This window comes from Molothrus ater, chromosome 2, assembly GCF_012460135.2.
Source record: "Molothrus ater isolate BHLD 08-10-18 breed brown headed cowbird chromosome 2, BPBGC_Mater_1.1, whole genome shotgun sequence".
Taxonomy (NCBI): Eukaryota; Metazoa; Chordata; class Aves; order Passeriformes; family Icteridae; genus Molothrus; species Molothrus ater.
In genome coordinates, this window is record NC_050479.2 from 24,969,100 (window position 1) to 24,981,482 (window position 12,383).

At 40.6% G+C, this 12,383-nt stretch overlaps 1 protein-coding gene across 1 annotated transcript in view; it reads left to right on the plus strand.

Annotated features, from left to right (window-relative positions):
- Positions 1 to 12,383, plus strand: part of COL4A2 (collagen type IV alpha 2 chain) — a 145,239-nt gene that overhangs the window by 101,246 nt on the left and 31,610 nt on the right. The window contains exons 16-26 of the mRNA XM_036382587.2: positions 585 to 629; positions 2,637 to 2,690; positions 2,962 to 3,028; positions 4,472 to 4,573; positions 4,976 to 5,131; positions 5,751 to 5,843; positions 6,147 to 6,313; positions 9,609 to 9,681; positions 9,770 to 9,876; positions 10,977 to 11,178; positions 11,931 to 11,990. Coding sequence (XP_036238480.1) covers positions 585 to 629; positions 2,637 to 2,690; positions 2,962 to 3,028; positions 4,472 to 4,573; positions 4,976 to 5,131; positions 5,751 to 5,843; positions 6,147 to 6,313; positions 9,609 to 9,681; positions 9,770 to 9,876; positions 10,977 to 11,178; positions 11,931 to 11,990 — 1,126 coding nt within the window. The remainder of the gene's footprint in view (positions 1 to 584; positions 630 to 2,636; positions 2,691 to 2,961; positions 3,029 to 4,471; positions 4,574 to 4,975; positions 5,132 to 5,750; positions 5,844 to 6,146; positions 6,314 to 9,608; positions 9,682 to 9,769; positions 9,877 to 10,976; positions 11,179 to 11,930; positions 11,991 to 12,383) is intronic.

The following is a 12,383-nucleotide window of genomic DNA, read 5'->3' on the forward strand; positions in this document are numbered from 1 at the left end:
ATTTTGAAATGCTGGTGGGAGGAGGCCCCCACAGGACTCACAGGTGAATGGCAATGTGTCCCTGTGCCATCCCTGGGAAGCCTTGTGCATCTCTCACCTGAAGCTGTGCTCACCAACCACAGCTGCTGTCCTGGTCCTCAGCACAGACTGTCCTTCCCTGTTCCCATCTGAGCTGTCTGCAGACCATGGTTAACAACAGGAGTCTGACTCCACTTACTTGTGGACTCAAGTAAAAGTCAATCTAAATGCTTCCTTGTAGCATCTCTGACTGCTTGTTTTGGAGCAGTGTTTCTGAAGTGCTTAAATGGAGTGAGAACTGTACTGAGAATACATTTTCTTAAAAAATCTCAGTCATCTTTATAATCTTATGGTCAATTTACAATGTATTGATTAAGAGAGAAAAAAAATATAATACCAGATTAGATTTCAGACTTGTACTATTTTCTAATTGAAAACATATCTGAAGTGTAACTCTTAGAGTTTCAAGCTATTAGATTTATTTTCTCTAAGAAATAATAATGGTTCTTTGCTATGAGGATGTTAGAATGTCATTTTATTTTGTTAATTTTATTGTACCTTCATAGGGACTGCCTGGCATCACTGGTTTTCCAGGACTCAGTGGAGAAAGAGTGAGTATTTCATACAAGACTGTTGTTTCTAACACATATGAAGACCATCTGTCTGAAAAGTAAACTGTAGAGGACAAATTCTGCCTGCAATTACACTAGCTGTAGTCTAACAAATATCATCTGGGTTCATCCATCATTCTAATTTTGGGTCAGTTATTTTTCTCATCAGTGAGGCAAAAAAAATTACCCTATGATTAAAGTCCAGATTTGCTTAAACCATGAGCATCTTTTGAGACCATTACAGGGAAGTATCACTTTCATTGTTCTAATTACTGTGATTATGATTTCTGTCATTTTCTTGCTACAAGCAGAAGCTTTTTTGAATAGCTTTCTGCAGATGTGTTTGAAATCTACGGTTATCTTGGATATCACAAAGAGAGAAGAGATGGAAACTGATAAATATACCAGTTTAATCTCTGTCCCCATGGAAACACACCCAAATATTTAAAATAGCATTCTGTCAGACAGAGACTTTCTGTTTGGTCTCAGAAAAAGGCTTCTTCAGTCAGCATTAGAAATCACTTCCATGAGGTAAATAGCTCTGGGATGCACGATTTTTCCATGCCTTGCCATCTTTAGTTGTTTAAAGATTTGTCCTGCCACCAAGGCATAACAATAATAACATGAAACACATGGGACATGAAAGTACACGAAATCTGAAAAATAACATTTGCACAGCTATTCAGTCTGGTGGTGTGGAAGGGAATTGCTATTAGTAATGCATACATGGAGAGGCTGATGCAAAAGCCATTAAAGCCCACTGGTTGACCTTAACATGGGTTCATGCTCCAGTCAGAAGGGAGCAGTGGCTGCTCCTTTTTGAGGATGAATCTTGGCAATAGTTGTAGCAGATGGAACATTGGTTTGGATGGACTGTCATTGTATAATCTGTATGTGAGAGGAGATGCCCTACTCTATGTGCTATTCACAACCTCCTTTTTGTTGATTTTTGACTGATTTTATTCTTGAGAGAGAAAGAAGGATGATAGGTCCTGCTAGCACACAGATGAAGTTGCAGTTGAGCAGGAAGCTGCTGACTTTGCTTTTAGACCACCAGCTCCACCTAGTGTAAAGAGATTTTACACGTGATAATCAAGAGGCTCTTTTTCCAATGGTGAGATGCATACTTGCCATTATGGAAAAGCCTCTGAAACGTGATCGGGTTTGCGGCATCTGATTGAGAGCTGTGGTACTTTTAGTGCTTCAAAACTACTTCAAGAGTGACTAACAGAGCTGGTTATTACCACTGAAGTTCTGGGTAAGGGTTGTACCCACTGTAAAACTTGAGAGATACTGAGATTTTTAAAAACTGGCTAATAATCTAAGTGTGAATTATACAAAACTACTGTGTTAATTGACATTAGTTGTTGATCTGGCCACTGTTTTCCACTAAAAGCACACCTTTTTGACACCAGTCTCTTTCCAGAGTGCATATAAACATTTTCTGTAGAGAACAAAAGTTGTCAAAGAGCTGAGTAAAGCACACAGAAGAGATGATCACCATCTCTGAAATCTGTCTGCTTCTGAGTTCTCATTCAGCCTTTCTTCAGCCAAACAGTCTCCAGCCACCTGGAAAAGAGCAAAAAGCACCTGTGTACTTCAGTCCTATTTCACTGCTCACTGTTCCCATTCCAGTGAAAATATGTCTACTTGTAATGATTCTGACATGTTTAGTTTTCTTGCAGCAGGCTGCTGTGGTCTGGCTGCCTAGCCCATGTGGCTCAGGGTCAACTGGCATGGCGGGGATCCCCCTTTCTCCTCCTGCACCTGCAGCATCCATGGAATGGTGTGAGTGTAGGTGCTCCTTCCATCTGCACCGCTGCCAGGGGTGACAGAGCCTGCAGCACAGCAGGTCTCTCTGGCCTTTGGCAAGAGTTAGGCTTGATCCAAGAGATGGGACAGCAAACCACAAAGAAAATTATTGGTGTTACAGGAATTGCTACTGACCAAATAATTTTAGTCTCTCTCTGATAAAGGCAAAGTCAATTGTTTCTATGTGTATTCCAGGGTATTCCAGGATATGATGGTCCACCCGGTGGCCATGGTCCCAGAGGAAGCAAGGTACTGCTTTACTTTCATTTGCTGGAAGCAAGAAGCCAGATTGTCATTTTGCCTTCTTTCCTTTTCTGTCATCATGTAGCAGCAATTGTGTCTGTTACCATTGTAGAACCGGTTATGTGGTTTGTTAATTTGATATCTTTGGAGTTTCTTAAATGTTGTGTCAGTGCCTTTGGGAGTTTGGGGTTTCTGTTTTATGGGGATACCATTTCATTCTAAAATAAATTGTCTATAACAATGTGCTTGGGTGTGATACTTCAACTTCTGTTGACAGGGGGAGCCTGGCGAGATGGGTCCTCCAGGGCCAGATTCCTATTTCCCTTCCCGCGTCCCAAGGAAAGGTACATCTTCTTTGCTCTCATTTTTTATCTTAGCTGTTTTACTACCTTCTGCATAGATCAAAAGCATGACATTCTAAGAATTCAACTCCTAAAAAAATGTGTTTGCTAAAGTGTTCCAGAAGCTGTAATTGCCTTCCAAGAGAGTGCCCTAATCACCTTTCTGCAGGAAGGTGGTTTCTTTGTCTCTCCTGCTGAGCTGGATTGCTGTACAAAAGGCTTCCATGCATGCCTGTATCCACAGAGAAGAAGCAAGCAAAAATGTGTGTGACTTTGTTGTCCAGCGAAAGGAAGAATGGGAGTCTGTCTTCTGTGTCCTGTTTCAGACTTTGGATAAAGCACAGTAGTGGCAGCACAGCAGAGAGCATTCTTGTCATCTTATAGAAAGACAGAGAAAGAAGAAAGAAAGAAAGAAAAAGAAAGAAAAAGAAAGAAAGAAAGAAAGAAAGAAAGAAAGAAAGAAAGAAAGAAAGAAAGAAAGAAAGAAAGAAAGAAAGAAAGAAAGAAAGAAAGAAAGAAAGAAAGAAAGAAAGAAAGAAAGAAAGAAAGAAAGAAAGAAAGAAAGAAAGAAAGAAAGAAAAGAAAGAAACCCAAACATTAAGAAAGCCTTGAGGAATATAAGAGTATTTTTTTTCCTTTTTAAATTTGACAAATTTCCATTGCGATCTTTTCACTGTGCTTGTAGCACCCAGTGTCAGCTGTTCTGCAGAGCTGTGGTGGCTCTGCATGGCTAGACTAGAAACACATAAAAGGTGATAGCAGTTTGCCAAGGCCAAAACTATTCAAGGGAAGGTGCCAGCAAACAGCAAGAGTGATCACATGCCATGGCCTTGGCCTTTGTCCTCATACCACAGAGTTTACTAGTCTTGTTGTAAGCCAGAGAGACTAGCAGTGAATGGTTCCCTCCCTCCCAGAGAAAGGGGGAAAGAGGCCCAAAACATTGTTCAGATCACCCCAAATACTCTGCCAGCCTTTTAGAAGCAGGAGGGACTGTGTAGAGAGAGGAACAGGCAGAGGGCTGAAGACACCACATGTCCTCTACTATCGCTGATCTTTGACAAGAGCATGATACTTTCTGCAGGCAGTAGCTGGGCTGGGCCCAGATGCTTTTGGTAGTGGGAAGCAAAGGAAAGCTCACATATCACACATCTGTTACAATAGAAACTTCCTGTAGGAAAAAGAGGGGCTCTCCTCAGGAAGCTGCCCTTCTGTGCTTCCCAGATATTGCTAGAGCAATATAGCTCTAGCTGCATATTAGTAAAAGGTGAAAGATACTATCCTGCTTCCTGGGCTTGGTGGCTCCACACCACTTCTGTCAGTCTAAAGCTACATTAGAAACTGTTGTAAACTCTACTATTCCAAAGCACTTGAAGATTCTAATATTTGCTTTTTTACAAAGAGCAGCATCACACTAACACGTTTTGTGGAATTGGGGATGTCTTTCAGGTGCAAGAGGTGATCCAGGCTTCCCAGGTGTTTCTGGACTCCCAGGAGACAGAGGAGACGAGGGAGATCGTGGATTGCCTGGTCTTCCTGGATTTTCTGATGGTAATGTCCCAGCAATACATGTTCTAACAGCTTAACTTTATAGGGAGTTTGACTGATACAGGGTCACAGTGGGGAAAATCTTTATGGGGATCATGTGATACACAGTGCAGAGTAGTAGATAATAACTGTGGGGGGCAAAGAATGGGAGGAGCATTTTCCTTTGGACCAGTGGGACTCTTGCAAAACTACTGAAATAGAGATGATGACAGAGTCTTGTTCCTGTAACTGCTATTGATTTGCTCCAGTGAAAAGTGCAGTTACCATTTTGCTTCATGCTAAGCGTGTCCATTTTTCCTTTCATGTTAGATGCAATTGTATGAACTTTCTCTTCTGTTACATCACAGCTCTTTGGGCAGCACTGTTAAGAAATTGCTCTGAACTTCTTCCCTGGCTCTGTTTCAGCGGATGGGGATAAGCCAGGCTTACCTGGAGAAATGGGACCAAAAGGTGAAAAGGGTGAAATTGGATCTCCTGCTTACTTTGCGGGACCGCCTGGGCTTCCGGGCAAGGATGGCTCACCCGGAATTCGTGGTCCACCTGGTCCTGTTGGAGCCCCTGGTAAGTGCAAAAACAGAGATGATGAGAACTCTCAGGAAAATCTTTGATTATTTTAAAGACAGCTGCTGGCAGGGCAAAGTGAGACATTGGCAGAATGAAATGAAATGAAATGAAATGAAATGAAATTAAATTAAATTAAATTAAATTAAATTAAATTAAGTGAAATGAAATTAAATGAAAATTAAATGAGAGGTGGGGAGGACACAGAGAAGTTGTGTACACTCATCAGTGAAGAAAAGGTTTGTGTAATTTTTAGACAGACCTGGAAACATTTGGAAGAATGGAGAAAAGAATGTGCAGGAGATGATCCAGAGCAGGTTATTTGTGCTAATGCAGAGTAGGTTGGGCTGAGAGGAGGAATTCAGTGTTAGAGAGAGCAAAGAATGGTGAGGATTGTCTACCACAACAGATGGACGTTACTGAGAATGAGTGTGAGAAGCTGTCAGAAGATGGAGAGAGGAAGAGAGAAGGGAGTGCATCACAGCAGGCTGGGTTAGACAGGAAGTGACATTAGAGGAAACGGGGAAAATATGTTGCAGCTCAAAGAAATAGGAATGAAAGAGAAAAAGAGTAAATGTACAGTAGATGAATTTATATTTTCATTAAATTAAACTTCTAGGTCCTCTCTTTGGATTAAAAGGACAAGAGGGAACACCTGGTAGATTTGGTATGCAAGGTTTCCCTGGGCCAAGAGGACAAAAAGGACCTAAGGGTAAGTTATAACAGATAACTCAATAGATGATCTGCTGTTATGTATTATCTAAAGCCCCAGTGTGTTCAGTCTGGGTTTATTGAACTATGACATGCATGAGGACTGATGAATTTGATCAGGGGCTAACATGACAGAGAAACCTTGTGTTTGATTCTTGTCAGAAAAAAAAACAAACGAGTAATTTTCTCAAGTATTTGAGAAACTACTCAAATGTTCTCAAGTCTATATATAAGATGGATACAGCTGCACATCTATTTGTTGTTGATAGACCTTTCTTTCTTCTCATTCCAATTTTTTCCTTAGGTGAAGAAGGGGATTGCACTAGATGCCTTTTGGGTGAGGAACTCAGAAGGGGCTCTACTGGCCCCCGTGGCCCTCCTGGCTTTCCAGGAACTCCTGGCCAGCCTGGAAGGAAAGGAGAACCTGGTGATCAAGGACCACATGGTCTTCCTGGCTTCCCTGGAGCAAAAGTGAGATCGTTGGGGTTTTTTTATTGCTTAGTTTTATATGCCTTAGTTTTATATGCCAATTATATATGAAAAAAATCCAAAACCTCAAGCTATTCTCCATGGAAAAATGATGAAAAGTATTATTTTCTCTTCCTTCCTTCCTTCCTTCCTTCCTTCCTTCCTTCCTTCCTTCCTTCCTTCCTTCCTTCCTTCCTTCCTTCCTTCCTTCCTTCCTTCCTTCCTTCCTTCCTTCCTTCCTTCCTTCCTTCCTTCCTTCCTTCCTTCCTTCCTTCCTTCCTTCCTTCCTTCCTTCCTTCCTTCCTTCCTTCCTTCCTTCCTTCCTTCCTTCCTTCCTTCCTTCCTTCCTTCCTTCCTTCCTTCCTCCCTCCCTCCCTCCCTCCCTCCCTTCCCACAAAATATGGAAGGCCAAACATTGCTAGAATGGAAGTGCAAATAAAAAATTTTAGGGAGAGAGAAAGATTTCCCCATAAATTCCCAAAATTCCCCATAACCCAAAGTCCACCTTCTATCTGAAGAAAGCAGAACCCTTTCAAGCTGCTGTATTGAGTGTGATCTGACCAGGGAAGGGAAACAACTCCAATAGTAAGCTAAGGTTGTTGCTGCTAATAGGATGCACATGTTAAACTGATAAAATGAAAGATTCTTGTTCACAATATAATCTTCCTAAATAGCACTGTTCAATAGCACAGAGGAAAGGGCTCATAACAGCTTGTTTGTGGGTGAATCATAGAGGTGCTGTACTATGTGGTGTGCTGGCTGCATTGTGGCTCCTCACAGGCAGAACTGGCTTCAGTCAGCCACATCTCCCAAGGGTTTAGAGTGAGTCCTTTGTAATGCTGACCCAAAAGCTGATTTTATGTATCAAAGAATTGTAGAATGCTTTTGGTTGGAAGGGGTCTTAAAGATCTGCCAGTTCCAAACCCCTGCCATGGGATGGAACACCCTCCACTACACCAGGTTGCTCAGGACCCCACCCGAGTGTTCTTGGCCTGGAGCATTCCAGGGGTGGGGTATCCACAGCTCTTCTGGGTCTGTGTACCTACTTCAGGGCCTCACCACCCTTACAGTAAAGAATTTCTTCCTAATATCTAATCTAAACCTAGTGGCTGGCAGTATAAAACCATTCCTCTTTTCCTATCACTACATACCATTGTAAAGTCCAAAGATGTCAGAGCAAATCTGACTGTTTTCACTTAGTACTTTAGGCTCTTCTGGACATTAAAAAAGCCAAGTTCACTCACAACTATCTAAAGTTTGGAATTTTTTAGAATTAAAATATAATATATTAAACTTTTACTTTATTTTGGCTGTATTAAAAAAAAAACCCAGAAAAGGTAGATTTTTTGCAAAAATTCAAAATACTTTTATGAGAAGCTATACTTTCTAGAAGTCACAAAAATTTGACAGTAATATTTCCCAAAATATAATATTGATACTTTGTTTAAAACTTTGTAATCTCTACAAAGCTTTTTTTGCTTTTGAGATTCTTCATCCCAGAATTTAAGTTACTGTAGAACAGAGGGAAGAATAAACATGTACAGACATAACGCAGCAAATTCAAAAAGTAAAACCATGTAGCTTATATATTCTTGGTCCATATACTGGGACAAAAATCACTCCATAATTTTTTAAGCTTGTTCAACAAGATACATGTGTGGATGATAAATATAATTAATTTTGATGAGATGTATGTCAGTTTAATGAAAATGAAGTTTTATCCCAAGCAAAAGGATTTTTTTTTCCTGTGGATAAAGAGAAATTAGAAGCAGCTGTAAAATATTTTGAAAATATCTCTATGCTAAATTGTATTATACATAACAACTAAATCTTGAGGGAAAAAAAAGCAAGGTGAAGATCATGCTATTAGTACAGTGTTAATGCAGTAATTCAGCATTCTTTTAAGTTCTTGAGGTTTCTTTTGGCCTGAAAAAAATCAATGTCCAAAAGAAACAACTTTTTCATGGAGTACAGATTGGCTTCAGTCACATTAAAATGCAGCTTTCAAATATGTCCCAGGTAAAGCAGAATGCTTACAATCAAAATTAATCTCACTCTTTTGACTAACAGAAGTGCAAACCTGCATTGTTGTGGTGACCTGCAGCTGAGAAACAGTTTTTATAAATGCTTTTCACCCAGAATGTCGATAAAATACTGTGGTGCCAAATACACACTTCTAAATAATAACTGGCACAGGAGTATTTTAAGCAAAAAATAAATTTATCAGGTACATCCCTTTCATTCAGTGTCTGCCCTGGAATTCTGTAAGATTTGGCTGAGGAAAACCTGACATGCCCAGCTTATATTTTAGTGAGCCTGAGTGTAATTATTCAGAACTAAAGCTAACTGGCATGAAACAATCACTAGTAAATGACTCTATAACCTCTGGGCCTTGGCACCTACCATGGATATGGATTTGGTTCTGTGATTGCCAGGCTCTTGGCCAGCAGCTAGAAATTTCACTTTCAGATGGGCTGTTCAGGAGGAGGTTCCAGCATTGTGCCAAGGAGTCAAGAGTGCCAGAGACTGGTCTTTAGCTTCCCCACAGTTTGTCTTTCCAAGAGAGAAGGTTTCCCTCCTTGGAGATTTTCAGTGCATGGCTAGGCAAGGCCCCGGGCAACCTGCTCTGTCTCCAGGTGCTGGGCTGGGCCAGAGACTTCCAGCCCTCCCTTCTAACCAAAACCTTCCCACAGGTCTGTAATTTGATTAAGTGATTTGATCCCTTAATCCCTCTATGCCCAAGTTCTTGTCTGGTAAATGAAGGTGATGCTACTTTTCAGCCCCAGAACAGTGCTTGAATCACAATCCACTATGAGGTTGTTCTCCTTGGGAGTGGTGCACAGCAGGAATTGCATGTCAGTAGAACCCTAAGGTTTTTCCCAAGGTGACAAAGAGTTGTTTGGGTCATTTTCTTTAGTGGCTAACACTAAGTAATTCACCATGTTTTCTCCAGTGCAGGTCTGCAGCAGCAGTCCTGCAGAACTCCAGAGCAGTCCTGCAGTCACCTGCAGGACTCCAGCTCATGGAAAGCCACAGGTGTCCCAATCCATCCTCATGCAGAATCTCCTCTACCATGCCATAGAGACCTTGGTCCTAGTTAGAACATATTAATAAAGGTTCTGCACAAGAATGGGATTACTGAAGAGGAAATCGTTCATGGAAAGTAACAGGAAAGAAGTAAAATTTAAGGAGTTTTTTTTTTTTTGTTTAAGCAGTACAGTAGAAATGCAAATCTTGATACTTATTTCTTAAGCAGTTCTCATTTGTTTTGGGTTTTTTTTAATGTATGTAACACCAGGGATATTCGGGTCCAGCTGGATTTCCTGGACGGAAAGGAGAAAAGGGAGACTCTTTACACGTAACTACAAAAGGTAGAGTGAAAATTCTTATCACCTGTATCTTTCCTATTATTTATAGTACTAATGAAAGATTGGTCTCACAATGGGAGGTCTTCTTTAGGCACCAAAGGGATCCGAGGAGACCCTGGGCTGCCTGGAATCAGAGGTGAGGATGGTTTCCCAGGCAGAGATGGATTGGATGGTTTACCAGGACAGCCTGGCCTTCCGGTAAGCAGCAAACACAGCAATTACACCAGACCCAACTACTAATGCACTTAATTCTGAGGAGTTGTGATCACCAGCCTGTCCTTCTTTCACAGATAATGATGCAAAACTAGACTGGGTTTGCTGGTTATTGATAAATTAATCATCAGGTTTATTTTTAAGGGTTTTAGAAAAATCTTATACTTTTATTTCCATTTTACTTAAACAACAAGTGGTAGTGTATGGTTCATTAGTAACTCCTTCAGTATAGTCTGAGATTCTTTGTGACTGAATTTCAATAACTTCGGGTACAACTGTGTTGAAAAAAAGCAAAATTTACTACAAGTTTATGTTCTTAAAATGTACATTATATAATCATATTGCTTGATAGCAATTCACCTAACTAACTGTAGCTATCTAGAAATTAGACATGTAGTTTTTGTTCATTTTCTAACTTCCTTCTATAGGCAAAATTAAATACCTTGCAAGAAGAATTCCTTTGGCCCATCATAAATGATGTTTTGAACCACTGGGATGCTCATATGTCATATTTGAAGATAGGCAAGAGCTATACTAGGCACTTTAGACCACTTTACTTTTCCTGCCAGTGAAGATGGTACTTTATATTGCTTCTGAAGATAGAAAAGCATTCTCTAATGATGTTTGTGAAATGTTGATTCAGTAGTGTCGAAATATCACTGGGAGTGCAGACAGAGAAAAAATCTTTTGGGTGCATTTTTATGTGAGCTTTCCTCAGAAGTAAATGCCACAATGGAACATCTCTAACAATGCTTTTCGTCTCCCCAAATCACCTTAGAGCTTTTCAGGAAGGACCAGGAGCCCCTCCACAACACTGATTTATATTGCCCAAATGCTTTTCATGGGCCAGCATTTTTAGGGGAATGTTCCCTCAAGGAGCACTTCTCTCATGCCCTTATTGCCATGTGGTCTACATTAAAGTCAGGTTATTTCAAAAATACTTTACTTTCAATGTTGATTAAAGGAGCTGGGATGCAACACTTGAGAAGTTACTGCCTATAAGATGTTGTTCATGAGAGCAGTTCAACTGTTTGAGTTGTTTCTCAGCAAAGTCAGGAGTGACCACCTCCATTCACTTCCCACAGGGTGATGCTATCAGAGGTTTCCCTGGGGATCCTGGTTATCCAGGTGAATTAGGCCCAAAGGGCTTTCCAGGAGAAGCAGGCCTGCCAGGTGAAGGATTTCCTGGTCCAAAAGGCTTCCGGGGTCCTCCAGGTGACCAAGGACAAGCTGGAAGCCCAGGATCTCCAGGTCTGCCTGGTCTGCCAGGGGAGCCTGGCCAACTAGGTAAGAGACATAACTCTGTCCTACATCAGAGCCATGGGAGATCAGCACTGAGTTGTGTGCAGCATTTATCCAGCACACTGTTGAAAAGGGACAGCTTGGTGGGGGTTATGTGGGGTAAAAGGAAATGCTGGTATTGTCCAGAAATCTTAAAAAAGGAGATACTTCAGAAGTCCCAGTAGTTTCTTGTCAGGTTTTGAAATGAATTAATGTGTTAGTGCCAGCAAGTAACATTTTTCAGGTTTCAAGCAGTTGGAGGCAATGGAGCAATGTCCTGCCATTGGAAATCCCACAGGTGGTTTTCTCTGATTTTTCCCATCCAACATAATCTTTTAATTTACCAGAGAAAATCATATTTCCACCCTTCAGAGCTCCTCATAGCATTTCTGCAGCTTTTCAAGTCCCTTCCAAGTGTAGCAATGCCTGGGCCACATTCAGAAGGGCTCAAGCTCAGAGCTTTATTCCCCCACTTTGAGAAGCCTGGCAGAATATTAAAGCTAAAGCAAGCATAATGCCAGCCTTACACAGTGCATGGGACAGCCTCCATACATGAACAGGATAGGTTTTAGGCCTGGATCTAATCCATGTGTGGATAGTGTGGATAGTAAATTTGTGTGGTATGTGTGCATAATACACAAGAGAATACATTATCTGCTGGTTTTATAGGCATTTTGGTTAGAATTGAGAACATTTTTGTCTTTTTGCAATTTTTCTCTTTTAGATAATAACTGTGTTTTCTAATTCTTTGCTCACAGACTGTGGGCAGGTCATTGAAGACTTTCCTAGAGGAGATGCAACCGAACCAATATGGTCAGGTACTGTACATACAAATGCCTTCAATATCTTTTTAGTATTATACTGCTTTTATGGATTGATACTTTCTTCTGAGGACTGCTTTGGATGCTCTTGGCTGTAAACTGTTTGAACTTTAGGTCACAAATAACTATGCATATAGTCTATGTAGCTCTAAACTAAATTTATCAAATTGAACATTTTTTTAAATTATTGCACTTTTGGCTCTATTCAGAAATTTTTTATTTCATCACTCCTGAGTGTTTATTGTATAATTACTGTGCAATCTATAAAAACAGTACCAGAAATTAGGTGCCCAAGAAAATTTTAGCAATTTTTTGGAAGAACTTTGAGTGAAGATTTTCAGTGCAATGTGACATATGAGAAAAAACCCTTAGATTTTTACCAAAATTAAC